The sequence below is a fragment of the Pollachius pollachius genome (assembly GCF_949987615.1).
Source record: "Pollachius pollachius genome assembly, chromosome: 13".
NCBI lineage: Eukaryota > Metazoa > Chordata > Actinopteri > Gadiformes > Gadidae > Pollachius > Pollachius pollachius.
The window spans coordinates 13,671,784-13,697,228 of NC_136946.1; the positions used below are offsets into that span (position 1 = coordinate 13,671,784).

At 44.8% G+C, this 25,445-nt stretch overlaps 2 protein-coding genes across 2 annotated transcripts; one reads left to right on the forward strand and one right to left on the reverse strand.

The window, feature by feature from the left end:
- Nucleotides 1–4,012: 4,012 nt before the first annotated feature.
- On the reverse strand, nt 4,013–9,605 carry trappc3 (trafficking protein particle complex subunit 3). Its single transcript, XM_079749207.1, has 5 exons — nt 9,461–9,605; nt 8,776–8,873; nt 7,592–7,691; nt 6,031–6,213; nt 4,013–4,816 (listed from the first exon to the last, which is right to left on the reverse strand). Exons 1-5 carry the CDS (start codon nt 9,500–9,502, stop codon nt 4,697–4,699), a joined length of 543 nt encoding a protein of 180 aa, XP_079605333.1. The 5' UTR covers nt 9,503–9,605; the 3' UTR covers nt 4,013–4,696.
- A 746-nt stretch (nt 9,606–10,351) lies between these two features.
- Nucleotides 10,352–24,666, forward strand: smap2 (small ArfGAP2). The gene is made up of 10 exons (XM_079750165.1): nt 10,352–10,480; nt 19,624–19,757; nt 20,484–20,569; nt 21,041–21,119; nt 21,392–21,451; nt 21,569–21,620; nt 21,852–22,009; nt 22,542–22,719; nt 23,367–23,779; nt 24,134–24,666. Exons 1-10 carry the CDS (start codon nt 10,375–10,377, stop codon nt 24,263–24,265), a joined length of 1,398 nt encoding a protein of 465 aa, XP_079606291.1. The 5' UTR covers nt 10,352–10,374; the 3' UTR covers nt 24,266–24,666.
- The last annotated feature ends 779 nt before the right edge of the window (nt 24,667–25,445 follow it).

Genomic DNA, 25,445 nt, shown 5'->3' on the forward strand with positions numbered 1-25,445 from the left:
GTATATTCTACGAAAATGACCAAGAACTAAACCCACTCCATGCTTGGCAGCTGGGAGATCCTATCCTACGCAGCTGCCGTGCAGCTTCCAGCTAGTGCTTGGTTCAGTGGGGGTGGGGGAGGATAGGCTGTGGTGGTTGGGGGAGGGGGGGACCAGTAGGGGGAAACCTGGTTTGATTTTACTCCAGGGCAAACCAGGACTCCTGCATTCCTAGTCTTTCACTGGGCATTAGCATATTCGTTACCGCTCGCGAGATCGATATAAATGTATGCTTCCATATGTGCGCTCATGGCAAGGGGAAGCTGCCGTCCGAAAGGTGAGGCTCGCGTGGGCAAAACTTGCACGGAATTAAACATGACACTGCTTTTTGTTTCTCTCCTTTGCTTCAATTTCTTTCTCCCCAGTACACGTTCTCCTTGGACCGTAGTTAGGCGAATCGCTCCGAGCTGGAAAGTTCTGCCAGAGTTACATAAACGCATAAACACTGGAGCTGTAGAGAGAGAGGTCAGGAACGAGTGAGGAAAAGACGGAGAGAGAGAGAGAAATAGAAGATGAAGATGTACAGGAAAGGTGACACCAAAATGGGTTGGGTTTTGATGAGAAGGGTTAAAGGTGCATGTGAGCCTTGCTATATTCAGATATCTCTGTAAATAAATATAGAAATGGGGCATTAAAAGCAGGGAAAGGCCGGTTCATGCACTCCTCCCCTCTTAAAAGGCTGGAATAAAAGGCAGCAAGACAAAAGCAAAATAGAAAAACTACCAAATAAAAACCAAGGCATTCAACAGCTTGGGCCAATGAGGTTGTCAGGCCACAAATGAATGGAATCCATCAGTTTACTGTTGCTGTTGCCATGGAAACCCGACCCAGCATTTGTCCGGACACGGCTTCACAAGACGCCGGCACGTTGTCCTGGGTTAACATGGACACTTGGTACACCCTGGTGATTCAAACAGTGCGGAGAACATTTTGTGTATAACAATCGACTGAGTCAGGACTGTGGTTCTTTTATTTGAGGGTTGATTAATGTGCGCGTGTGTGTGTGTGTGTGCGTTGCCCTGCGTCGGTGTGTGTTTTCACACACACAGAACATTTCACCATTTGTTCCTGCAGCCCTCCGAAGACTCCATCATAACCGCTAGGTGTTTGAAAGTTCTCACGTTCTGTTTAGTTAGCGGTAAATAGTGAGCGGACCGGGAAAGCCGTGAGTTATCACATTCAGACCCAGGCACTCAACACATTTTGTGGAAGTGGGTGATGATTCATATTCCAAATGGCTTGCAGATGGGAGACAAGCAGAGGGCCTCAGTGGTGGGTGTTGTGGAGGTCTGGCACACCTGAACACTGAATCAGCTCCAAACTCTCCGGTTAAATAACCACATGGAAACGCCATTAGCCATAAATTGTGTGTAAATAGGAGTTTAAGACATAAGCATGATGTGCAAATGCATTGCCACTCTGTATCTACATCATTATGGGTTATCCGGTATACAACCATGGAGATATGGCCCGTGGATTAAATCTCCCAGCACCAACTCACCACCTGTATTTGGAGGGGCATACTGTGAGGAATTCCTTAATGAATTCTTCACATATTCATTCACAAAGTCATTCTTCCTACTATGCTATACATCTTTGACAAGCACCATGCCTCACTGCCGCCACCACCAAAGTCATCAATCCATTTTTCTTTCGACCATACGACCCCCCAGACCATGCCAAGACCGCTGAGGACATGGATGGAGTCTGGGCCACAGCCCAACAAGAGGAAGCCTCACCTTCCTTTGATGGACCCCCAGCACAGCCTCGAGCAATCTGTCAAACTATCAGCCCCAGCAAAACATGAAGGACCAAAATCATTAAGCTCATCAGGCAAATGGATAACACGATGCACCTTGCTCAAGGACGTCTACAGGTATACAATGGGATCAAGTTGAACAACGGGGATCGAACATAGCCCGAGAGGAGGAGTTTGAGGCAGAAGAAGAGGTGAAGGCCTCACAGACAGCAAGTAGGCATAAACCTTCAGACCACTGTAGCGGCGAGCCATTCCTCTATTGGGTTCTTCTGAAATCAGCCACATGGAAGTGCTTACTCTGTCGATCGCCGCACATATTCCCAAGGCCCACCAGAAATGTACCCAACCCTGTTCGCCATGGGCTGTCCATATAATAGTTTGAATCTTTTTGAAAAGCGCCTCAAAACCTTCTGTACTTACATATGCTAATCCATCTTCTGGTTTATTTTCTGGGAGGGGTACCTAGCACATAGCTTCTCTCTTATGCAAGGAATCTCTAGCATTTCTACCATCTATCCCTCCTCGTCAGTATCCTCGTGAGATCATCATTAATATAAATCAAACCAATCAGAAAGCGACGTGAAGCTGTTGCTCTCCTCAATGTGAACCTGGGAGGTCCGGGTGGTCTCATGAGGATCCCTCCTCGTCAGTACCTGAGAAAATAATCAACACACACCTACATATTTTGGGAATGATGCAAAGTCTGGGAAAGACAGCATGGGTTTGGCTGTCCTCACCACATTGGCATACAGATGCAGAAAGTACAGCGCATCAGACAATGCATTCCTCATATTGTTGACACCAGGCTGTGTGTGTGTGTGTGTGTGTGTGCGGTAACAAGTCTGGTAGAATTCCTTAGGTGCACGTGGTGAAGTCACACATGATTTCACACAATCCATCACATTCATTAGAAGTCCATTTGCATCACGGGCCCGCCCTTAAGCCCTTCTTAAGCACCCCAAAGAACATATAGATATGTGTGGTGTCATTTTGACGAGCATTCCCATTAGAGGGGAGGGGGGAGCTTTATGCTGACAGCCACTGAAGGAGAATCCATTAACCACTCCTTATCCCATCAGTGTATGTGTGTGTGCTTCTCCAGATGAGCGCACATGCACGGAACGTTGACACTGAGGGTTTACAGTATGTTAAGGCTCTCTGCACAGCGGATAACATCCATCCTGCCAATTATGAAGCATGAAGATTGCATGCTGTCATTGGCCGTCTAATGTAGAGCCAGAGCAGTGCGTTGATGCTGATGTTGCCAGGCTGGCGGTGGACTTTGGTATAATCTGTAAAATGTCTGGTTTCTCCATATTTAAGAGAACTAGGACCTTTTTGATTTATTAATCTTTTTTTATCCTCCGAGGCTTCCCTCCAAAGAAGAAACGTTTGGTTTTGTATTATACGACTCATCTGCTCCCAACACGTTTCAAGTATATGCCTTCGGACATGATTGTGTAACGGGATGTGCAACTTTGGGAACGCAATGTGCACAGCTCCCTCTGGTGGTCGTGTGTGGTACTGGATTACGATCATAGAGTAAATGCAGTCATCAACCAATAATGATGACATGCATTAGTATTCAGACTCTTTACCTTATTCAGTCAGGATCCCATTTCAGATAACTGACTTCAGATAAGATTCTTTATCCAAGCCTTCCGTAGTGCTTTCAGGCTTAGCTAGGAGTCTAATAAGTATCACAGCTTTGAAGATAACATTTATATAGATGTATGGGTGCATGCATTCGTTTGTGTGTATGTGTGTATGAGCATGCACACACACACGTGTGTCAATAGCAAGCTTTGTGAGGCTGATTGAGGAGGTTAAGCTCTGGTCCTCACCTCGAATGAAAGGTTGTGTTCTAGGACTTCTGGATGACGCAAGGCCATTCACAGGTGTTACTGCCAGGACTGGCCGTTATCACCTTCAACATCCAGCAAGCCTCCATTCACCATAGAAACACTCACGAGGGAGGCTTTGGGTCTGTTTTTTTGTTGTTTGACTTAAAAAAAACTGATGTGGTACTCACAGGGAAAATCACTCCCACAATGCACTGAGGCTAAAACTTCCACTACGTGACGCATGTGCAAGCGCTGGTGTGGTGTGTTTGTGAGTGCATTCAGGATGTGAGAGCCATTAACATGCTCCAGGTTTCCTCCCCCATGCAGTTAGGGCCTCTGGCAAAACAGAGCACCTCACAGATTGTACCGTTAAATATGTCCCGCTTTATTACACAACATATCCAACTTCATAAGTTAACATGCCACGCAGTCTCGCAGCAGCCTCTGGTATGATTAAAAAGACAAAAACAGAAGAAAACTGAAAAACAAACAAATGCATGAGAAGATTAAGATAATTTGCAACCTTACAGGAAAAAAAGAAACTTTCTTTTATTTTACATTATGGTGGCATGGCTGGACTGAGGAGCTGACAGCTCTGTTATGCACGCTTTTCTTATGTCTTCACTAAAGACAAAACAAACCGCTCAAAACCTCAGAGGGAATAGACTGTCCCTGAAGAACAGATTAAGCCGTTTAACATATATGTGGTAATAGTAAAAATAAAAAAAATTGGGCAACCAGTCTTTAGCCCTCTTGTCAAACTGCAAACGGGCAAGAACATAAAGAAAAAAGGAGTAAAACACTTGACAAATAAAAAAAAAAAATGTTTAGGTTAATTGTTTCTGACAGGACAGGTAACCGTCGACGTTGGAAAGCACCAAACCAAAGTCCTGGAATAATAAGAGGTGGGGCCACGTCCCGGCTCCTGTGTCCATCCAATGGTTGATCTCACCATTTCAATGTCTCCATCCTGTGTCCAGCGAGACAGAGTGAGGTGAGGTAAAGGACCCCCCCCCCCCCCAGACCCTCACACTATTTCACCTCCTCCTCAGAGTCACTCGTCTCCAGCCGGCAGGTTTTCCTCGATCCTCTTGATGAACTTCATCCGGATCTCTGTCACGTTGTCGCCCCTCAGAGTGTCTTGTGCGAACCGCACGTCTACCGCCATCTGCACCTGAGGCCCCGGGGGACAGTCGACGCGTTAGGGGGACACACGCTGATGTGTTAGGGGGACACAAGGGGGCGTTTTAAGGGGACATAAGTTGGCGCGTTAGGGGGACACACACTGACACGTTAGGAGAGACACACTGACGCATTAGGGGACACACGCTGACACATTAGAGGACACACACTGACGCATTAGGGGACACACACAATGACGCATTAGGGGACACACTGGCATACTAAGAGGGACATACACTGACTGGCTAGGGGACGTTACGGGGACACACACTGACGCATTAGGGGACACACAATGACGCACTAGGGACACACAATGACGCATTAGGGGACACACTGGCGTACTAAGAGGGACATACACTGACTGGCTAGGGGACGTTACGGGGACACACGCAGACGCATTAGGGGACACACACTGACGCACTAGGGGACACACAATGACGCACTAGGGGACACACAATGACGCACTAGGGGACAAACAGTGACGCATTAGGGGACACACACTGACGCATTAGGGGACGGGCATGGGGCATGTGCGCTCAGGAAGGATGCAGGAGGATACTGCTTTGCCCAAGTATGCCCTGTATTAAAATGCTTGTACCTTTGATGATCTGGGTGCTCCAAGCATCTGCGATTTGCTTTAATTTAAAAGGGGATTAGAGTGTCTAACCCGAAGCCTTACCCTATATACTGGAAGTTTCATTTACATATTCATTTGTTCTTCAAAACTGAATTTCAATTTCGAGGGCTTATCCTTGAAAAGCACTGCCTTACTTTATAAATGCAGAATATATAAACCAAAGAAGTAGGGGCCAACGCCAGTGTGCAGACCTTATTTACTTAAAGCTGCTATGGGTAAGAATCTGGAGTTGAAAGAAAGACAGCAGATACTAGCAAAATAATGCAATAAAAAACAACCTAAAAAATTCCCCTCAATCTCTTCGTTTACTCATCATTGCCAACTGTTGCATTTCACGGTCTTATATCTTAATTGGCTCATGCGGAGGCAGGCAGAAAACGAAAATAGATGTTCGTGCAGCGCCTTTCTCTCACGAATGAAAGAAAAGACGGCTATGGCCTTTCTAACAAACCTGACTCCAATAACAGCTCTTAAATCGTACCGACAGCACCTTTTGGCACAGAGAAAGGCCATGACGCAACAGAGTCTGGCGTGAACCACCTGCGTGGGAAACAACACGACCCCCTCACCATCTCCAGGGCTCCACGGAGAACGCCGCACAGCAGGTTGGAGTAGATGAGGACGTTGTGGTTGTCGGGCAGCTCCACAAAGTCCACCAGCGGGTTGCTCTCCAGGATGAGGGAGAACTCATCGCCCGCCGGGCTCCAGTTGGTCACGCTGGGGGTGACGCCCAGGTACATCTTGAAGGCCACCTGCCGCGCGATTGGTGGGATCACGGCATAGGCGAGACAGGGAGTGTTATACATGGTGCGATAAATATATAATGGTCAAGCCGGAGGGAGGGAGGCGTGTGTTGAACAACAGTAAAAGTGGAGCCTGGCTTCGACGGAGACCGAAGAGGATATTTGGTTAGCAATGGGATTAAATACGCATCCCAGGTTGAACGTAGGGCTGGGTATTGCCAGGTACCTCACAATTCAATTCTTTAGGTCTTCATTCGATATTGATTTGATTTGATATTGATTCAATTGCTTTGATATCGATTCAATAATACGTGCACATGACAAAAATACCTAAATATTATTTAGAATTAACCATTTCATAATGAATAAACCATTTCATTGTGCTTTAACTAACAAAAAGGGAATACACCATTGTATAGTATTGTTCCTGAGCTAAACTTGCAGCATAAAAGTAATAATCATAACATGGACAAATGTGAAAGGGCATGTACATTTAGGCATACTCGCTTCTAGATTACAATGAGTGAGTATGCTTCTTTTTTTTTTATGGAAATAATCTATTTCAAAAAAATTCATTGATGAATCGATATTTTTACCCAGCCCTAGTTGAACGTATACATTTTATGTATTCATCTGTAATTCAAGCCTTATTTGTTCACCTACAGTATGAGTTTGTCTAGAGTGTGCATTACCTCCCCCCCACCACAGCCCTCTTACTTACTTATTGTATGTTGTACATCTTTGCACTTAAAAATAGTAATTAGCATTGTGCAGCATCTTTTCCTATCCATCTTTGTTGTTTGGGTTATCCTAACAATTGTGAGTGCTTGGCACTTGGTTCTAGGAACATCTTTACTAGACCGACAGTGATATATTGTTCTTTCTCTTTTATCTGACAAAATTACTTATTGTAAGTTGCTTTGGATAAAAGCATCTGCTAAATGCCCTAAATGTGCATGACTATATCAATACTTAAAAAAAACAAACAGCTAAGATAGAGGAACAGGAAATTGCAATGCTCGCCAACCTATTATGCCTAGGAGACCGTATTTTTGTACATATTAATAAACCATACTACACATAGATCATCGCATGGGGACGATTAGTCCCACTACCAGGGTCCATTAGGAGGGGAAACCACCACATTAAGCGATCAATGATTAATGACATAGTCCAATAAGCACACTGTGAAACCATGTCACTCAACACACAGCACTGCTCCTGCTGTAAGCCTCGCTAGCTTTCAAAGCTCCAGCTAAGTCTCACAGATCTCCCTCTCCCTCCCTCCCTCTCTCTCTCTCATCTGTCTGTTTTCATCTCACTTCCTCTCTCAGTCTTGGGAGACGTCCACAGTCACGCTCTGATTGGCTTGGAATCTAGCCGTTACCTTAGCGATGACATCGGCTGTTTCTCGGAAATCCTGACACCTGCCAACGCTGGAGCGCGCCAGGAAGTCCTCGATCAGACGGACGCCAATGTTGTAACCCCTGGGAGAGAGACATGGAGAGAGAGCCACATAGACTGAGGGATTACTTTAGTTGATACATTTTTAGAATTTTATATCATATGTTGTCTTTTCTATTACTTAATTGGCTTTGGCAATGCAAGTTTTCCATGCCAATAAAGAATCTTGAATCACGAAACACAGAGAGAACATTAAAGATAGAGAAGGATGTTGGAAAGACTATTGGAAAAGAAAAACAACCAGACATCACTTTGTTCTCCGAGACAGTTTCTTGGTCGTGCACTTTGTGAAACAAGGGGGTGACTGATAAGAAAGGTCCTCTAAAACATGTAATGCGGCCCGGGTCCTAACCTGGTTGGATGCTTGCAAGTGGGGAAAAAAACGTAACACAGTGGACACTGTACATGAACTGCCTTGTGCCTTTCCATGACTTAGCCTCGAGGCACGTCAAAACAGCAGAGAGAGAAAATGGCATTGGGAATCACAGGAGTACGAAGCATAAGGAAAAGCAGATTAAAGCCTGCTGCTTCGTGATCATGATCATCCGTTGGATGTAGCCTTCCATAGCGCCCCTCAAGCATTATGTTTTCTTCCCTCAGAATGGCAACCTGACGGCTCGGTGCAGGCTTCAACACCCACCTTTGGGATATGATTAAAACTAGTTTGACCGCCACACCTCCATGCATCAACTCTTGTCCAGTTCATTCCCAGACATGTGGCAGTCAGAGGAGCAGTTGAATGTGTCAGAGTAGCAGGAGGTTGTGAGATCCGTAACGAGATATCCCACAAACAAACAATCTGGTCATTGTGTGGGTGAGCGATGGATGGACTACAAATATGGCGGATGAGGGGAGGTACAGCATTTCTGATCAACAAGTCGTGATGTTAATGTACTACTCACCAAAGCAACAGTTGCTTTGCAATTGTGACGGATACAAAACTGTTGGCTACGTTTTTTTTTTTTTTAACTGCATAGGGATGTAAATAGTAGTTGTTAACTTTGGTTATTTAGTGAGTACGATTGAGTTGTTACAGAATATTACATGTTTTGGCCTGTGGTAGTTTTGTTATTACAATTTACCAACTGTCCTAGTAACAGAACTTACATCTTGTCCAGCTGTTTGTTGACTTCCTCGTCGTTCTCATAGTCCTTACACAGCTGGGTCACCAGAGCCCCGTAGGTGAGAGTGAACAACTCAGAGTTCTGCAAAAGCAAGTGAAAGCAGGACTCAAATAACAAATAATGCATAGAAAATAAAAGTATATGGACATACGTTGAACAACACCTGTAGTGGTATATAATAACATTGGTATACGTTCTTCCAGCCAAAACCAAATTAAAAAGACCTGACCGAGTGAAATGTCCACCATGGTCGGTCATACGACCAGTCGCACATGAAACACCACCGTGAACTATTCATGAGGCCCGGGATCAACTTGAAATCTACAGAATAACCCATAAATAATGCAGGAACGTTAGATAAGTACGTCTTGTTCAGGGGGTAACGACTACAGGAGCGATGATTAAGCTACAGCTACAACTCATACATTCACTCCAAACCTCCCGGTTCTCATTCAACACCGCTCATCAAACATTTAAAAGGTGAATTCATTCGTTTAAAAAGACGCAGTTTCCTTTAATCTCTCTACACAGAATGACCGATCCGTCACAACACGGATCATTTAATTAGTCTAACGTTAGATGGTTTGCTAACAGTAGCATAAGTCGCTAAACCGACCAGCTGGCGGGGAGAAGAGCAGTGGCGGCAAAGCGGCGGGGGAGACACTCACCATCTTCTTGTTGTCTGTCGTTCGGTTGGACTGCCTAGACATTGTGTCTAACGTTACAGCGGACGGCTGGCTATGTATTAATCTTTTATTTATTTGTTTTCCACTGAGTAATTCCCGTGATTAAAACCTTGGAAGTAGTTTTCCGGTCAGCTGTCAAAGTGCTGCCCCGGAACACGTGTGAGCGCCACCTGGTGTTCCGGAGGATCAACGGGTGACTGCATTACTCAGATTGATCAGGAGATGGCGTGATTTCTTCCATCTTTGGTTAGCCGTTGTAAATAGGCTGTATTTGTAAGCCAATGAGTTAAACATTATGATTATTAGAAATTATAACGTGTAAACATCTGTTATAAGTATAAAATATTTAAAGAATTACCATGAATGACCTTATAGGACAACATAATTATAATACTAATTGACTGTGTGTGTGTGTGTGTGTGTGTGTGTGTGTGTGTGTGTGCGCGCGCGCGCTCACGCTAGTGTTTATGAGGCGCGTGTGTGTGACCGTGTAGGCTGTGTGTACGCATGTGCGCGCACGCTGGTGTGGCGGCCGCTGCCAGTAACAGCCAGAGGGAAGTAAGAGGAGGACAGTTGAGGAAGAAGCCTCGCTAGAAATTAAAGGCAAACAGATGCGCCCGTGAAAGTCGATAAGCGATTATTGTTATTTTTTTTAAAAGAAAATACACTAGTATGCTTTAACAACTCAAACAACCTGCATGCCGGGTCGTTTAAAAAGAAAATATCGCAGCGTAGTGAAAATCCAGCTTTAATCGACCGAAAGGTACAAGGAACACAGCGCCTCTGCTGCATTGTAGTCTACTTGTCTATTTGACATAAACCCTGGCGTAATACTATTAGACAATTTGCTAACAGCCTGCGAGGACTACGGGCTCTGGAGGTGTTGGTACAGTGCAATGATGACTGGCAAATCTGTGAAAGACATAGACAGATACCAGGCTGTCCTCAACTCACTATTAGCGCTCGAAGAGAATAAATTCTGCGCTGACTGCGAGTCGAAAGGTAGGTTTTCTACAAATGTTAATTTCCGTACACGATGGTTGATAGGCTATGATGGGAATTGTGCGTGTAGACTATGTGTGTGAATGGGAATCAACATCCCTTTGCCCTTACAGTAGAAAATGCGGCGTTGCACTCCTCGTTCGACCAATTACATAGTACTATGCAGAAAAAAAACGTCATGTCCCACGAGGCGAGATGGAGTGACACCTGCACTGACTTTTGGCTGCCCCAACCAAACCCTTATGGAGCCCCGAGGATAAACACAGCAACTAGCTCATAACCATTATCTACCTGTGTAGTGCAGGTCAGGACCCAAATAATAACGTACTATATGACTATTTATCAAAATGTGTGACTCAAAGTATTTTTTTTATAAAATCCTGGGAATGATCAGCAATTGGCTGATTGGCTATGTTGTTGATGGCAAAACGTTGGTGACTAACATGGAATAGGGCATGTTCCTGCAGCCCCTTTGTATGGTCTAAAATGTGAACATAATCTCTGTGAAACATACAGGCTATTTGTATCTTCTTGTCAAGTGCTAATTACACAATTACAGTTCCTGAGTAGGGAAGGCTAATAGGTGCCTTGCAATTGCTCCCTGGAATTTGCTAGATATCAACACCTTACAAATGCTCCCATTAGGACATTGAGACCACTTTCATCAAGGTTATAACAATATTTTTTGTGTTTTGTATATCCTTCACAGAGAGAACTCCAACCTGTCTGGGTGAAAGCTTTATATTTGGGCATTAGCCTCTAGTCGTTCATATGTGCGTAACATTCCACGCCTAGAAAGAATGCTTTTAGCCCTATTTGCGGGCCATGCTGTAGTTTCTGTGTTTTAGTCGAACAGGGCACATTCTCAATGACCAACAAGGGCATATCAAGTTACAAGCTGTTTTTGCTAATGGTAAACTGAAAAAAGGTTTACACCTATTTAAAAGTTATGTGGTTCACACAAATATTTAACAACAGATGACATGTGTTTGCATTACAAGGATACAAGGCATGTGTGTTGTACAGAGAGAAAGACAAACAGAAGTCAGACTCAACACAAAAAAGACCAGAAAGCAGTGTTTTCCGTCTTATGTACTGGGTTTGTTGACATGCAGTCAATGCTCTTCAGAAGTTAAATAATAACTACAGTGTCCTATCAGAATAAGGTGTTTGCTTGCAATTGACCGGTGGGCCTTATATGGGCATGTATTAAATTCAAAAGCAGCAACAGAGGATGTGAGGATTTAGTCACATATTCACCAAGGGCACATTTCAAATTTAATATCCCAAATAAGGTGTTCCACATTGAAGTTGAGACTTTGAAAAGATAACCTTGTTCGGAATTAAATCTGCCATGTTATAACTTTCCAAATTCCCAAACAATTCCTATTATTCATATATGTCTGTTTATTAGTACCATGCATTAAAAAATAATGCTTTAGTTCCAGTGTCCAATCAATGTGCTTTGGCACAGCCTCCAGAAACCTCTGCCAGGCTAACAGGAAGTTACCATATATTCTGACCAGTCATGGAGAGACCTGACCTTACTCTATTTGCTTACGCAAACAATGCGAAGGTGATTCAAGGCAGCTTCTCTATCTCTCTTGCTCTCTCTCTCTCACTCTCGCGCTCTCTCTGTCTCTCTCCTCTCTCGCTCTCGCTATCTCTCTCTCTCTCCCTCTCTCTCTCTCTCTCTCTCTCTCTCTCTCTCTCTCTCTCTCTCTCTCTCTCTCTCACTCTCTTTTTTTCAGGGGAGGGGGGTTATTGGCACATTAGTTGCACTTTATTGCTCAATCTCATCATTGATTGAATTCCTAAAGCAAGCCTATAAAATTACAACACCACTAAAAATATCCCACTGCCCTTGCTATCTCTATCAAAAGAAGCTAAGTGAAAACTAAAAATGGAAATCTGAGAAAACTATCTTTCCTTCACTGTCAGTCCCTCTGTTCTTCCCTTTTGTAAAGCAGCCATTTCTGACGAATATTCAATGACCCATTACAGTTAAGATTAGAAGATTAGAAAGAAATGGTGTAGCTAATACGGCTTTGTCTGCTCAAAATCTCCCAGTATTCACTTGGGTATCCGAGGCTGCATTTACAGCGTCAGTGGCCGGATGGCAGGAGTCTAGGGAAATACTTAAGGAGTAATGGACCCAATTAAGCAGGCCAGGCCAATTAGCCACAGCTGCTCACCTATATTCTTCATTCTTAACTCATTCTACAGTAATGCTAATCTGCAGTCATGCTATCCCAAGGCTATGAAGGTACTATAAGTGAACTAGCAAACATGTTTTATTGTTGTTTATGCAATACCTAAAATCGAATGCATAAAGGCACACAGACACACACATCCAAACACAGACACAAGCGGCCGGGGTATGTCTGGCTGCGTAGCTCTTATTACTGTGGCTAACCATTGGCCTAGTCTAATTAGACTTTAGATGTGGGGTAAGGAGAGAAAATAGAAATCGGCCCACAATCACACTCACACACCAACATCACCCACACACATATCTTTCCCTTGCACATTTAAATGAATGTTCGATTTCCAGCATTCTCTACAGCTAAACTACAGCTAAACTACAGCTATTCATATTTATATATCATATGACTTAAACATTTGCGCAACAGTTCTGCTAAAATGCTGGTATAAAGTATCAGAATGGGTCATCAGACCAACGTGGCTACGGCATGGGAGTTCTCCAGGAATACCGACGGTCCATCTACTCTGTGTCCTGCTTGGCAGACAAACGTTCCTGGTGCTTTATTCCCTCCCTTTATTTCATTCTCCTCTTTTCATTAAAGGTTTAAATCAGAAGCCTGCCTAATTAAGTTGTTAAATCTCTGACGTCCCATCTCTGCAGTGTAACCAACAAGATACAAGGCAGAACGATAGAGTGGAGGAGAAGTACATTGTGAGAGGTAGAAGAGAGAGATAGAGAGAGAGGAGATGAAGCACAAGATAAATCCCGTGATTAGTATTGTTTGTCGACAAGTCACAACAGTAATGTCGATATCGTAAACAAACACGACCATATAGATGCCTGCAATGGCTATGACTATATTCAACTGTAAGACACGCTGCTCCTCTGCTGGACATCTGGACATATGGGGCTGAATGGGCTTTGGCTTTAATCCTGTTTGCCCTGCCGTAGATTAGAGTGGTGTCATCGCCTTCGCCCTTCTGAGTGGTTAAAGAGCAAGTAGCAGAAAGAACACAGGGGGGTACACACACACACACACACACACACACACACACACACACACCTGTATCTCATGATTAAAGCGATGAGCAGGAATCATTATAGAAGCCTATAATGTAACATTTCAATGTTTGATTATATTACATTTTCAAAGGACATTTACACCTGTAATAATTGACTTTTCATGTTCCTTAATTCTTGTCTCTGTTGTCTTTTTATGAATGTATGGAAAACAAAATCATCTGAATATATGATGGTAAACGGGAACTGCTGTATTCAGGCTTAATCCCAGCCCTTATAACTTCCATAATGAGACTGTGTCTGAAATGTTCTTTTTATTGTTAGTCCTGGTTCCCCAAAAGCTGCTATTTTCTGGCTCCTCGCAACCCTGTATGATCAGAGGACTGAAGGTGCGAGACATGTCCAGTGGCACGTGTGGTCCGTGTGTGTTTATGTGTGTGTGTGTGTGTGTGTGTGTGTGTGTGTGTGTGTGTGTGTGTGTGTGTGTGTGTGTGTGTGTGTGTGTGTGTGCTTGTGTGTTTTCGCCTCGGCCCTCCATTCCCTCCTGTTCCTCCACCTGTACGCCTCTAGGTATTGTTCTTGCCTCCATTGTGCTCGTGTATTGCATGCACAATGCACACACACGCACCGTGGGTTTGACGTGGTTGCCGTGGAGACATCACCTGGCAATTATGACTCCCCCCGGGCCCCTCCCGACAACAATGACAGCGAGCTGCCGTCGTCCTATCAGATGAGCTGTGAGGGAGGGCCTATGGAGGCGCTGGCCACTCCTAGCTTCATCCACTCTCCCTCTCTCCACAACCACTACCCTTATCTGGCTGGTATGGTTTCACACTGCGGTTAGAGAGAGAGGACCAAATGCTAAAACTGTTTTGGTTTTCCATTTCATTCCAGTGGTCCATTAGTCTGATGTTTGAACTGAATTGTCAATGTTGTGTCTGACTTTTGACTTTAGCGTGGTACTGTTTTGTTGGTTTTTGTGGACTTTTTGACGGGTTAAAAAGCTCGCGAACCACGCTGTTATTTTCAAATATTAGTATTCCGTTTTTTTTATTATTATTTTTTTTTAAATGTCGGTTGATGCCGATAAAACATGTATGGCACTACTAGACACTATGTTAGTCAGTATGTTATCTATATTATCTCCATAAATTATCTTAACACTTAACACAATGTGAAAAGCGGGCAAAGGCTCAGTCTTGTTGCCTGTTGATTTTGGGAAACAAAACAACAGAAAACGATATTGTATCGTCTTGGCAGGGTTACAACCAGGTAGCCTGGGTACAAGAAAGAATCGCGCATGCTAATGTTACAATTCCTCTGCAGATAGGTCTGGCCTCCCTCCCATCCCAAATTTATGCCCGGTACAAAACAGACCGACCAATTACAACCGTTTATCTAACATTGAGGCGGGATGAATAGGATGACGGTTCAGGCACGACGTAGAGGCATTTCATTATCAACAGAGATGTCTGCTGCTGATATAGAATTGTCTGTTGATTCCACTATCGAGACAGAGCTGCGTTGCTCCGGGCTGCGTCACCTGTTTCTTTGCTATGATTGGTTGTAGCCCTATCCAATTACGTTCAGAGGCATGTTGGTCTGCGCCCATTGGTGACGCCCCTTGGAAATCGAAGATGAATGCAGAGGTTCCAGCCTACTAACAGTTTGTAATTTGTCTGGCGATGCCAGGCTTCAACCAGGGGTGTTAAAAAAAGCATACTTAAGTTAAATACTGTTTCATTTTAACTATTTAAAACATTTTTTACCTTTATTCCACCTCATCTCAATGCAAGCATGTCACTTTTTTACTGTAATTAATGTATCATACAGACCCCAACTTGATACAGCTAGTTCACTTTAGTCGAGGAAACAGGGCACATTTTTGCTGTCTACTATCCGGTCTGGCCGATGCCTACATAGATGTTAATTAATCTTTCCTAGAATGCTGATGGGGGCGTTAAAGTCAAGTACCATCGATTCATAACACTAATGGTTTAAAAACAAGTACGCTGCTGTTGATTAAAGAGTTACACTTGATACCCTTAGTTAGCAGGATATTATGTAACCGATAGCAACAGAGGTCAAAGTGAAACCTCTTTTAAATTGTGTTAAAATACAATTAGCAAAAAAAGAAGACGATGAAATCAACAGCCGTGATGCGTGTCTGATAATGTGTGCCCGGATGCAAGGGGGCGTTTGTGTTTGAGTCTATATTATTGGGTCACAGGGTGTTTCAGAACTTTTTCTGGTCTGGGTTACTTCCGAAATTGACGATGCGTCATGTGTGTTTGTGTGTGCGTGTGTCTATTATGTTTGCATGCGGACGTAAAGATGTATTTTGCATGTGTTTGTCTATGATTAGTCCATACATACAGGACACAATGTATAGACAAATACATGCAAAACCCATGTGTTTGAGGGGGGTTGGTGGGTGTAAGGTATTTTACGTATTATGCTTTGAAACAAATATAAATTGGGAATTTGTTGACTCGTGCTCCTACTCAGTTTGATCATCCACCACCGTTGGGCTCCAAGTGCGGGGGTTATAATAACTCGTGCATTGACTCATGCCTTGCACCTGTAAAGCTATACGTGGCTTTGGAAGAGTGTGGGACAGCGTTATTCCGAGCTCTGTGTGGGGAAGAAAGAAAGAAAGAAATGGAGCAAACAATAACAAACAGGCCCTTCTTACTCAAGAGCAGCAGATGTAGGCGATTTTGTAGGTCACCACAAATCGGTTCACATCGCTGTGGCGGTTCCTTTGTTCAAAAATACTTTTCTGAGGAGTCTTACCTGGCCATCCAACAGGCTTCCACACACTGCAGATGGGGGAGTATAGGGGGATGGGGCAGCATAGTCTCTAGAAGGTTAGGGTGTTGGACTCCCAGCTCAAATCTGAGCCAGGGGCCTCAATACAGAAAAAATCCTAACTTCTCTTCCTAATTTAAGTTAGGGACTCAAAGATAGGAAAAATCCTAATTTCCTATTACAGAAGCATTCCCTAACCTGTTGGCCGTTTCCTATCTTATTTTCCTTCTGTAATATCAAAACCCCTAAATGCCTTCCTATCTCAAGATAGGATAGGATTTCAGAGTTAGGAAGTTTCTGTAATGAAGCCCCATTCCTAATCCCGAAGTGCTTTGACATGTATCTAAAATATCCTTTTTCCTTGACTGTTAGTTGCTCTGGACAAAGGCTTCGTTCAGCGTTAAATATTCAAACAGAGAAAGAAACAGCGAGTTGTCCGACACATACAGTCCCTTGACTGAAGGCATCCTTCACCAGGTGTTGGCTTTGGTTCCTCTGTTTATTCGTTGCAGGGCTGACTCAGGTCTTAGCAGCCACAGCTCCATAATACCCTGCAGCAAGGCCGATTAGCTCAACATATGCATGCTCAACTGACCTCACACACACACACGCACACACACACACACACACACACACACACACACACACATACACCCAAACACACACACACACACACAGAAACCCACACACAGAGCTCTTGAACCCATCCCTCGTAGAATAATCAGTGGCTTGAGAGTAATGTTCAGGAATGACTGATTTACATACCGAGTCACAGCTCTCCACAAGCAATATGCAAATATGCGGGAAAGAATACATTTGAGACACTGGTCACTGAACAAAGGATAAGGATAAGAATGGGAAGGGAGGAAAGACAAGGGATTCACATGCACTGGCTTCTCATTTCTCTCTCACTAATTTCTCTCTCACTCATTCCTTCTCTCTCTCTCTTTTACTCTATTTCAGTCTCCCTGCTGCTCTTTCTCCTTCACTGCCTCTCTTTATATATATTATCCGGCCCCGTTTCAGTGTTTACAGTGGTTAAGTTGGCTTTGCTGAGTAATTCTATTATTAGCCATTAGAGCTAATGCTGGAGCCAGACAGTCAGGAGGATGGAGGGGGACGTACAGCCTGTTATTAGGACGCCCTGCCTGCCCTTTATGTCCTATCGGCTGATTCTGCGCTCTCTCTCTCTCTCTCTCTCTCTCTCTCTCTCTCTCTCTCTCTCTCTCTCTCTCTCTCTCTCTCTCTCTCTCTCTCTCTCTCTCTCTCTCTCTCTCTCTCTCTCTCTCTCTCTCTCTCTCTCTCTCTCTCTCTCTCTCTCTCTCTCTCTCTCTCTCTCTCTCTCTCTCTCTCTGCTTCCTGTCTGTCTGGAGCAATAATGCACTTATAAGGACCTATGGGGTTTAGCCAAGAGTACCTCGGTTCACATTTACTTCATTCAACAGTTTATGTTAATAATTCAGATGTTGGTTTAGTATTCTATATATAGTACGATAAATTGTACTTCACATAAACTATTGTTGTTTTGCCAAATTGTACCGTAATATGTTATACAAAAATGTGATGCTTGAATTTAATATACATACCACTTACATTTATCATAAAGTCACTTCAGTCATTTATTTTTATGTTGATGGACCAATAATAACAGGTCATAGCCTTTGAATAATTCAGCGAATCAGTCAGCCATAAAAACCCATTTGTTCCAGAGTCTGCATAAACACACTTTATAGTATCCGCTGTTACCGCAGAGAGGTCAGTATTGTGGTAGTTTTGTGGTTGACAAATGTATTTCCTCTTTTTTCGCATACAAAATTATCTTTGTAAATAGCGTACTGTTTCATTGTATTGGCCGGCAGTCAAAGTTGACTGCTGGACTCTAGAGTTTCACCTCCATCTAGTGGTTCAATAGAGAACCGCGCCAAAGCCCAAACTAGAGATTTATTATGAGGAGCAAGAGAGAGAGAGCAAGAGAGAGAGAGAGGGGGGGGGGGGGGGGGGGAGAGAGAGAGACAGAGAGAGAGAGAGACAGATACAGAGACAGAGAATGTGTGTGAGAGCCAGAGAGAACGAGAGGGAGAGAGAGAGACAGAGAGAGGGAGAGAGGGGGATTTAATTTAATTGGGTAGAGAACGAGGTGCCAAGTGTTGAAGTGCATTCTCTTTGAAGCTGGCTCACTCAAGAGGACGGTTGCATAATTTGAGCAACAACAACAAAAAATAGCTGGCAAGCAATGTTTTTCCTCATCTACCATATAGCACCCAGTTCTGGACCAGTATTGCAGATGAATCCACTTACCCCAATGCTGTCAAACACTGCCAGTATTTAGCTTTGGTTTTATCACTCAAAGTACTTAAATGTCGCCTTTTTTGTCACTCACGGCCCCTTAAAAGGTCGGCTTTGTTCCTGCATGTACACAGATACACAACATGTTTCTGTGTGCAGGTGTGCCGATGCCTGTAAAGAAAAGATACACAGCTTGTAACTGCAGGACTAAGTCCATTTAGAACCTGTAGCTCTAACTCTGCCTTTTACATAACTGCCAATTCAATGTGTTTGTGTGTGTGTGTGTGTGTGTGTGTGTACACACGTGTTTGTGTGTCTGCATTCTTGAAAAAGAATAAGTAACAGATATATAATAAATGTGCCCCTCTCTCTCTTTCTCTCTCTATCTCTCGCTCTCTCTCCCGCTTTCTCCCATGTCTCTTTACCCTGCTATCTAAGCCCAGTGGGCACATACTAGCCTTGGATTAGATAATATGCCAAGATACCAGCGAGACACATGGGGAACGGCTGTGTTTCCCTAATGAATTCATTCACATTAAATTAGGTTTCAGGCCTGTCTATCTCATCTATAATTGGACTAAAATGAATCTTTCACGTCATAAGTCTCCCGACCAACCCCCTACATCTCATTCCCTCTCTTTCTCTTGATGCTCCTGTGGTACATTTCTGTCTTATCTAACATATTCTGCCTGGTAACCCTTGGTTCAATGAAAGTATCCTTTAATACTAATCTTCTCTCTCTCTCTCTCTCTCTCTCTCTCTCTCTCTCTCTCTCTCTCTCTCTCTCTCTCTCTCTCTCTCTCTCTCTCTTTCTCTCCAGGTCCGAGATGGGCATCCTGGAACCTGGGCATCTTCGTGTGTATCCGATGTGCCGGGATCCACCGGAACCTCGGGGTGCATATCTCCAAGGTCAAGTCGGTCAACTTGGACCAGTGGACGCAGGAGCAGGTTCAGGTCAGAGGTCACACACTGTGGGCAGGGTTCTGTTTAGGATGTGACAGGAGGGGTCATGTGCTGTGTTCCAATAGCCATACTTCCATGACTACACTTAAATGTAGTACACTATCCGCACTCACTATATGCGCTGGTTTTCAGATATCAGTGTCGTTCCAAATCGAAAACTCGGTGGTGCACTAACCGAAAGTTATGATCGCGACTGCCGCCGTGGCTCCTCCCCCACAATAATTATCCCGCTTTGAACGGTGAACTCTTTACGCCTAGTAACTATAAAAAGCTATAATCGAAAAAAAAAACGAAGAAATGACTCCATTAATGCAGGCTATGTGGAAAATGCGCCGATGTTGGCTCAGCCTGGCTCCGCCTCTTCTCTCTACGTAGCTAAGATGGCTGCCGTTGAGTACGAAAAGTGTGCATTTTCCCATACTCCGAGGTACGTTTTGAGTACACAATCCAGGTCCTTTCAGTACACTCATTTTCGCCCAATCTTAATTGGAACGCCCTACATACTCAAACTAAGTATAGTGAGTACCAATAGTATGGATATTGGAACACAGCAAGGGACTTGTGTATTGCACTGAAATTCCTTAGTTCAGATATTATGTTGGCTGTTCCACATGGCCAAAGATAGAAACAAGCTATCCGACGAAAGAAAATAAAAGTCTAATAAAAACCCTTAAACCCTGAATGAGGCTAGCTTTCCATGTTTCCTCTGTTTTCCAGTGTGTCCAGGAGATGGGGAACGCGAAGGCCAAGCGACTGTACGAGGCCTTCTTACCTGAGTGCTTCCAACGCCCCGAGACGGACCAGTATCCTCATCATACTGTTTCAGAGAGAGAGAGGGAGAGAGAGAGAGAGAGAGAGAGGGAGAGAGAGAGAGAGAGAGAGAGAGAGAGGGAGAGAGAGAGAGAGAGAGAGAGGGAGAGAGAGAGAGAGAGAGAGAGAGAGAGAGAGAGACGCACACGCACACACACACACACACACACACACACACACACACACACACAGACAGACGGACCAGTATCCTCATCATACTGCCACTGTTTCAGAGAGAGAGAGAGAGAGAGAGAGAGAGAGAGAGAGGGAGAGAGAGAGAGAGAGAGAGACGCACACACACACACACACACACACACACACACACACACACACACAGACAGACACAGATAGACAGACACAGACAGACAGACGGACAGACAAACAGATAAAGGAAGGCGAGAAATTGGATAAAGGAGAGAGTCAAGATGCATGGCTTTTGTTTGTTTCCTTGACATGCTGCGCAGGTCGTCAGAGATTTTCATCAGGGACAAGTACGACAAGAAGAAGTACATGGACAAGGTCATCGACATCAAAATGCTCAGGGTATGTGCAGACACACACACACACACACACACACACACACACACACACACACACACACAAACACAGAAAGATGAACACACTTTGAGAGACTCTGACCTAGCTATCTCCTGGTGCCTGTGTGCCATTCCTACCTGGTTGCTCATGTTAGCATAGCATTAGCCTAGCATTATATTAGGAACATAACTGACAGTAGACATTAAAAGAGCAAGGATAAATCCCTGTAATACACACACTAACAACTTCACCTCACCCCTGGAATCATCTCTTTGCAGAAAGAAAAGAGCTGTGACAACATACCCAAGGAGCCTGTCGTGTTTGAGAAGATGAAACTGGTGATTTTACACTCGCATGCCCTCACAGTGGTCATACAGGGATTCGTTTTTTTGTGGGCAATTGGTTGAACTGTCTGAATATTGCCTTTCTTTTGACATTTTTTGTTCTTACACCAGAAACGAGAAGTCAGTCCACAGCCACAGACCGTCACAGACTTGCTAGGATTAGGTATGCATAAACACACGCATGCACGCATGCATGCACACCCACGTCAGAAGCGGCATTTCACCAAAAAATGGATGCAGCGATATACAATTTAAATCCTCCGAAAATGTCAGAGGCACACACACACACACACACATAGAAACACACATGCATGCAAACACTTGTACGACCACATTTAGAACAAGTGTATCATTGTGTACAATAATCATAACGTGATAACATTTCTACTCATAGATGCCCCTGCTCCCAGTCCAGCTAAGTTACACACTGGGAGGTGTATTCCAGAGGAGGGGGAGAACTCTGCACTGGCTAACCCAGCCCTGGCGCACTCTGCCTTGGACCCATTCAGCTCTCCGCCGCTCCCTGCCTCCGTTTCCTCGAGCCAAATGCCAGTAAGAGGATGCATAATGCATTCGGCCTGTGTCACCTTTTTTGTTCATAGGGGCGAAAATACTCTGTTATATACTTTGTTTGCTGTCCCTCTCACTCGCTTGACTTTATTTGTCTCTCCCCCTGACTCTCCATTTTGTCCTTCTCTGTCTCCCTCTTCCTCTCTCTCTCTCCCTCCCTCTCCCTCCCTCTCTCTCTTTCTCCCTCCCTCTCCCTCCCTCTCTCTCTCTCTCTCTGTCTCCCTCTTCCTCTCTCTCTCTCCCTCCCTCTCCCTCTCTCTCTCTCTCCCTCCCTCTCCCTCCCTCTCTCTCTCTCTCTCTGTCTCCCTCTTCCTCTCTCTCTCTCCCTCCCTCTCTCTCTCTCGCTCTCTCTCTCTCTATTCATTACAATTCAACAGAGCCTTATTGGGATGGAAAATTAACATTTTGCATTGCTAAAGCAGTTTGACAATTGATCAAAGGAAAAATAATAATGTCAACCTAGTATATTATAAAAGAGTATGCATTAAGTCTCACTCTGTCTCTCTCTCTCCAGTCCAACTCCATGCCCAGAAGTAGAGTAGCAGCATCGGTCCCTGAGAACCTCAGCCTCTTCCTGGACCCGCCGTCCAGACGGGAGGAAGGCACCAAGGTGAAGAAGCTGTCAAAGGACTCCATCCTCTCCCTCTATGGCTCCGCCCCCTCCGTACACGCCAATGCCATGGCCGCCCAAGGTGAGCCACGAAAAAAAATGGCTTTCCACGCAATCCTCTGTTGTTAGAAACTCCTCCAACAATGTAGCTCCTTCACTTATTTGATATGACAACTGGTTCTGTGTAGCTGTGTGTGATCCTGTGTCGCTCAATTGCTTTGGCATTTTAAGCTAGGGTTGGCAATTTGGAGGAATCAGCCAGCGTAAGCTTGGTTTTTTGGAAAGAATCTAACTGAAAAGAATTCCACCCCTCCTTTGAGGCCTTCCCCCAGAGCCGCTCCCTGGAAGCATGTGACCAGCTGGCTAACTTCAATCATATGTCTGCCTTGCCTATTGTCTTTCTCAATGAGTGCATGGGCAGAGTGTGCGTAGCTAGCTTGGTAGCTAATGGACTAGCCAACAAACCAATTATTTGATTTATTAATTGGTGTCAGGATGTAAGGAAAATGTCAACAAAAAAACAAAAAACGCTTCTAAAATAAATTGCCTTCCCTGCCTTTAACTCTTCTAGGGTCAGGAGGTTTCCCACTAGGGTCGACTATGTGAATCAATGTATGACCTCATGTCTCGTGTCTCAGCTGAAGACACCTGCAGTGGGTCAGGTGTTCAGGCCTTTCACCTATTGGTTGTCTTTTGCTTCCCCGGTCTGCCCTCTGTTCTGTCCGTCAGCCGGCCTGTACATGAATCAGCTGGGCTACCCAAACCATCCGTACGGAGGCTCCTTCCACTCTTTGGGCCAGATAGGAGGAATGGGCGGCGCCATGATGTCATCGCAGATGGCCATGTCGGGGCGGTCGCAGAGCTCCATGACCATCGGAGCGCACCAGAACGGCATGATGGGTGCGCACGCCCAAGCGGGCGTGGCCCAACAGCAGTACATGTCCAGCATGAACAGGCCCCAGGGCGTGATGGGACATCAGCAGAACGGCATGATGGGACAGCAGCAGAACGGCCTTGGGGGACAGCAGCAGAACCCCATGACGATGCAGCAGCAGATGGGCGGTATGGCCGGCCTACCTCAGCAGCAGGTGTACGGAGCCCTTGGCCAGCAGCCCCAGCAGATGCAGTGGCATGTTTCCCAGGTAGGCTCTGTTGTGTTGACTTGGGGATTTGGCCGTGGCCTCACCATACAGTATTACAAAGATTTTTGGAGTTCCAATGTTTGTATGTATTGGGGTTTGGTAAATATTGCGATACGACTAATTATTTTGGGGGTTTTGTATTTACATGGTCTAACTTTAGGTTCAAGGCAAACAGTTCCTTCATTATTTTTTAAATGAATTTGGCCGAACAGATCAGAAAGAACAAATTTACTCTTGGCCTCTGTAGGACCGTTCCATTATTTTGCTTCCATAACGAACATTTGTTGACATTTGTGGTTTACATTTGATTTTAAACAGTTTAATAACAACTTGATTTCTTGTTCTTTCTTTCAGGTGAACCAACAAATGGCCGGCATGAATTTCTTCGGGACCAATGGCGGCGCCGCGACAGGAAAAGGCGGGAAACAGACGGAAAAACCGACACCCTCAAGCACCGCCCACCTAGCGGCACATGTGTGGAAATGAAGCCTTCTGTCCGCGGATGGTGACGTTGACGTTGAGGAATGACCTCATAAAGATATGTGGATTTTAAACCTAACATTTCTATAGCAAGCAAGGAGGAGGAGGCCGGAGCCGAGGGAGGGGTTGAGACGGGCCAGGGAGAAGTTGGAGACCCATGTGGAAAAAATGGTTGAGGTTTGGCAGGATACGAATACTACCTCTCTCGCTCTCTTCCTTCCCTCTCTATCTCTCTCTCTCTTTCCCTCTTTCTCTCCCATGCACGCACATGCTTCCTTTCCCCATCCAGGGCAGAGTTTTGCAGATCTCTGTTGTTGCCCTGACAACCCTCTGTAGCCCAGACAAACGCAGGCAAACCCAGACACCTCGGAATACAGGTCCCAGAGTCCCATCGCAAAACCTTTGGGTAGTGGCTGCCAGCTAGGACGGCACATCTCCATACAAGTGTGTTTGTGTGTGTGTGTGTGTGTGTGTGTGTGTGTGTGTGTGTGTGTGTGTGTGTGTGTGTGTGTGTGTGTGTGTGTGTGTGTGTGTGTGTGTGTGTGTGTGTGTGTGTGTGTGTGTGTGCGCGTGTGTGTGTGTGTGTGTGTATGCGTACGTGTGTGTGCCTAGGCTGGTGTCCACCACCCATCTCTAGCCGTGGCCTGATTATATAAACCACTAGAGACAGGATAAGCTTGTCGCTTATTATTATTATGATCATTATTATTTGCATTAATATATAAGACCCCCACTGTTGGAGGAGACAGAGCCGCTACAACAACAGCTACCTGAAGAGCTCATAACCGGCAAATGTTCATTCCAGGTTTCAGGAAGAATCATGTTTTCATCTACTATACTCGCTGGAAGGTCCTCGCGAGATAATTGGAAAACCAAAGATCAATACTAGCTTTATTTGTTCGTACCATATTCCAACGTGCTTTGTGACGTTTGTACTACATCTAATGGGATTACACACAGATGTCTCTGTACAACAAGAAGGGGATCAGACGCAGTTCATGGCAGTACCTTAAGTTGTGCCGCGGAGGGTAACGCCCTATGGACCAACAGCTGGTCCGGGCTGGACTCTTCCCATGGACATATAAAATCACTGTGTTACTCCCTCTGCTAAGGGGCTGGTCACTTGGGAAACACTTGGTACTGAATGTAGACAGGAAACAAACAGGAAGAAGGAGCCCACACACCT